We start from the raw sequence: 2,747 nt of genomic DNA, 5'->3' as shown, positions 1-2,747 counted from the left end.
TGTGCTGAGGGCCACTTGCCAGGGACAGTGAAAAATGATCACCAGCCTTGAAAGGGGTGAGCCCAGTATTGCTATGACTTTGCTGCTCCCTGGTGAGAAGTGGCATGTTCAATAGACAGGAAAACCTGCAAGTGTGGCCACATCACCCCCAGTAGGTCAGTAGCTTCCACTGTGTGAAATGTCCTTTGATGTGACCCCAGGAAGTGTGGCGTGTGTGAGTGGTGGGAACCTCATGTTTGAGGAGAAGCTCGCAACTAATTCTGTTACAAAACAACGTAAAAGCAGTGGTGGGCAGGCCGCCGCCATGAGAGAACCTATCTCTGGCCACATTCAGCCCCTAGAGCACCCGCCTGTGGCTTCTGAAACAGAAGACCCTGAGGTCTGTCCCAGCTCCACATTCTACAGATGGCGATTCTCGTCCTGAGCCAGCAGATGCAGGTATGCCCCTGCCCAGCACCCCTTCTCTGCCCAGACCCCTGCTCCTAGCCACCCCTCCATCCCTTCCCCGCATCCCCCTGGGCCGTCCCCTGTCCTGTCACCTCAGGCGCCAGCACGGGGATGTAGTAGAGCTGCAGGCTGAGGCGGGGGGTGAGGCAGAACTTCTGGGTCTCCCGTTTCCTGGCAACAGGCAGCAACGCATAGCAGGTAAGAGCAGGGGTTTTGGCTTCAGACAGACTTGGCTTGGCATCCTGACTCTGCTGTTTACTATCTCTTGACTTTGGGCAAATTAGGTCCTCTCTCCAAGCCTCTATTTTCCCATCTATAAAATGGGTACAGTAACTTCTCTCTCGCAGGGTGGTGATGAGGATTAATGGGCTGAGAAATACAAAGCAGTGAGCACGGTGCTCTGTGATGGCCACATGCAGGGCGCACAGCCAGGGTCCTCCCCCCATCCCACCCTGGCCTCTGCCTCCTGACTCTCTCTTGCCACTCCTTGATCCTTCACCAGCCCATGCCAGGCCCACCTGTGCCCCAACCAGCCTCAGTCCCCAACCACCCACCTCGGGACCCTACCTGAGCCTGTGGTAGGCCTGGGCCAGGCGCCCCAGCATCCTGTCATCCCCCAGCACCAGCACCCGGGCCGTGTGCAGCCGGGAGACACCAGGCAGCAGCTCCCCATCCCCGCTGGGCCTGCCCGTCCTCCGGTGCAGCCCCGGGGGCCCATCCCAGCTGCCAGGCATCAAGAAGTCTGGGGGCCACGCACGCTTTTTGATGCCCCCTTTGCGCTGCAGCCCGGCATGCTCCCCCTCAGGGATGCTGGGAGCAGGTAGCTCATCAGCCCCTGAAGGAAGGTCCCGCTCAATGCCACTGTCAGTGGACAGCACGGACACTCGGGCCCACTCCTGGTCTGGCTGGAAGCCCTGCAGATCCAAGGCCTCCAAGTTGGCACTGAGGTGCAGCTGGGATCGCGGGCGGAGGAAGAGCACCAGTTCCTTCCCTGGGACAGGAGAACAAGGGGACTGTCAGGGCAGAGAGGGCACACGAGGCTGGCAGGGCCCACCCCAGAAAAACATGAATTTTATGTGTCTCAGATACTGTTCAGCGGAACAGAAGCCCCATGGATGCTCTCCAAAGGAACAAAGGTCCTGTGATCAGCAAAGACCACGAACCCGGCACACTCCTGCCACGTCTAGCTGAGTTCCATTAGTAAACACCTGAAAGGCTCTGAGAAGTCCTGCAGTGCAGGAATCAGCGCAGCAGCAGCTCTGCACTAGCTGACCCTGGACGCTTCTTTTCATGCCCACTCGCCAGCGTCCTCCCAACACCCCACTCCCTGTAGCTTCCTCTAGAACAGATACTAGACCATCAGCTCCAGGAAAAACTCTCAGGCTTTTCTAATCCACGTTCATCTTATCACACATAAGGAGACTGAGGTCCAGAGAGAGATTTGAGTCCACATAGGGTGACTCAGCACGAGAAAGGAAGTGCCAGGACTTGAACCCAGCCCACCGGCCCGGCACTTCCCACCACAACCTGCTTCCTCGTCTCCCTTTCTCCCTTAAGAAGAGCTGGGGGGTGGGGGGGACAGGAGGCAGGACACCGGTGTGGAGGCAAAGTGTCAAGCTGAGTGTGTCTCTCTGGAAGGCCCCCCAGCTCCAGGAACCATGACTCTTTGTGCTTGCCTCCTTCTTGGGAACATGGTTGGCATCATCATGGGCACATGGCATGTTCTAGGCACATGAGACCAGTGGCTGATGCACCGAGCTGTTCCCACATGGGGAAAATGTGTTCTTCTGCATGTGCGGAAAGACTCAGGGAAGAATGAGCACATGCACAGACACGCAGACACATACACACACGTACAGACACACAGACACACAGATAATACACAGACACATAGACACACGTACAGACACACAGACACACAGATAATGCACGGACACACAGACACACAGACACACGTACAGACACACAGATAATGCACAGACACATAGACACATACACACACATACAGACACACAGATAATGCACGGACACACAGACACATAGACACATGCACACACATAGACACACAGAAATACACACACACACAAAGACACACACATGTACAGACACACATACAGACATGCACAGGCATACAGACACATACACACACACAGAAACAGACACACACATAGACACACAGAAACATACAGACACACACATGCACAGACACATGGACACGCACAGACACGCACAGAGACATACATATAAGGCCACACACCCACAGACACCACTGTTTCCAGCCTCTCACAGAGGAGGTCAAA

General features: G+C 55.7%; 1 protein-coding gene across 1 annotated transcript in view; it reads right to left on the bottom strand.

The window, feature by feature from the left end:
- The window catches only part of PIK3R6 (phosphoinositide-3-kinase, regulatory subunit 6), a 45,921-nt gene that overhangs the window by 24,447 nt on the left and 18,727 nt on the right, over window positions 1-2,747 (bottom strand). Inside the window, exons 10-11 of the mRNA XM_008565447.1 lie at window positions 1,015-1,438; window positions 540-618 (exon numbers count right to left, since the gene is read on the bottom strand). Coding sequence (XP_008563669.1) covers window positions 540-618; window positions 1,015-1,438 — 503 coding nt within the window. The remainder of the gene's footprint in view (window positions 1-539; window positions 619-1,014; window positions 1,439-2,747) is intronic.

The sequence above is a fragment of the Galeopterus variegatus genome, unplaced genomic scaffold (assembly GCF_000696425.1).
Source record: "Galeopterus variegatus unplaced genomic scaffold, G_variegatus-3.0.2 Scaffold199, whole genome shotgun sequence".
NCBI lineage: Eukaryota > Metazoa > Chordata > Mammalia > Dermoptera > Cynocephalidae > Galeopterus > Galeopterus variegatus.
This window is presented reverse-complemented; position numbering and strand designations above follow the sequence as displayed.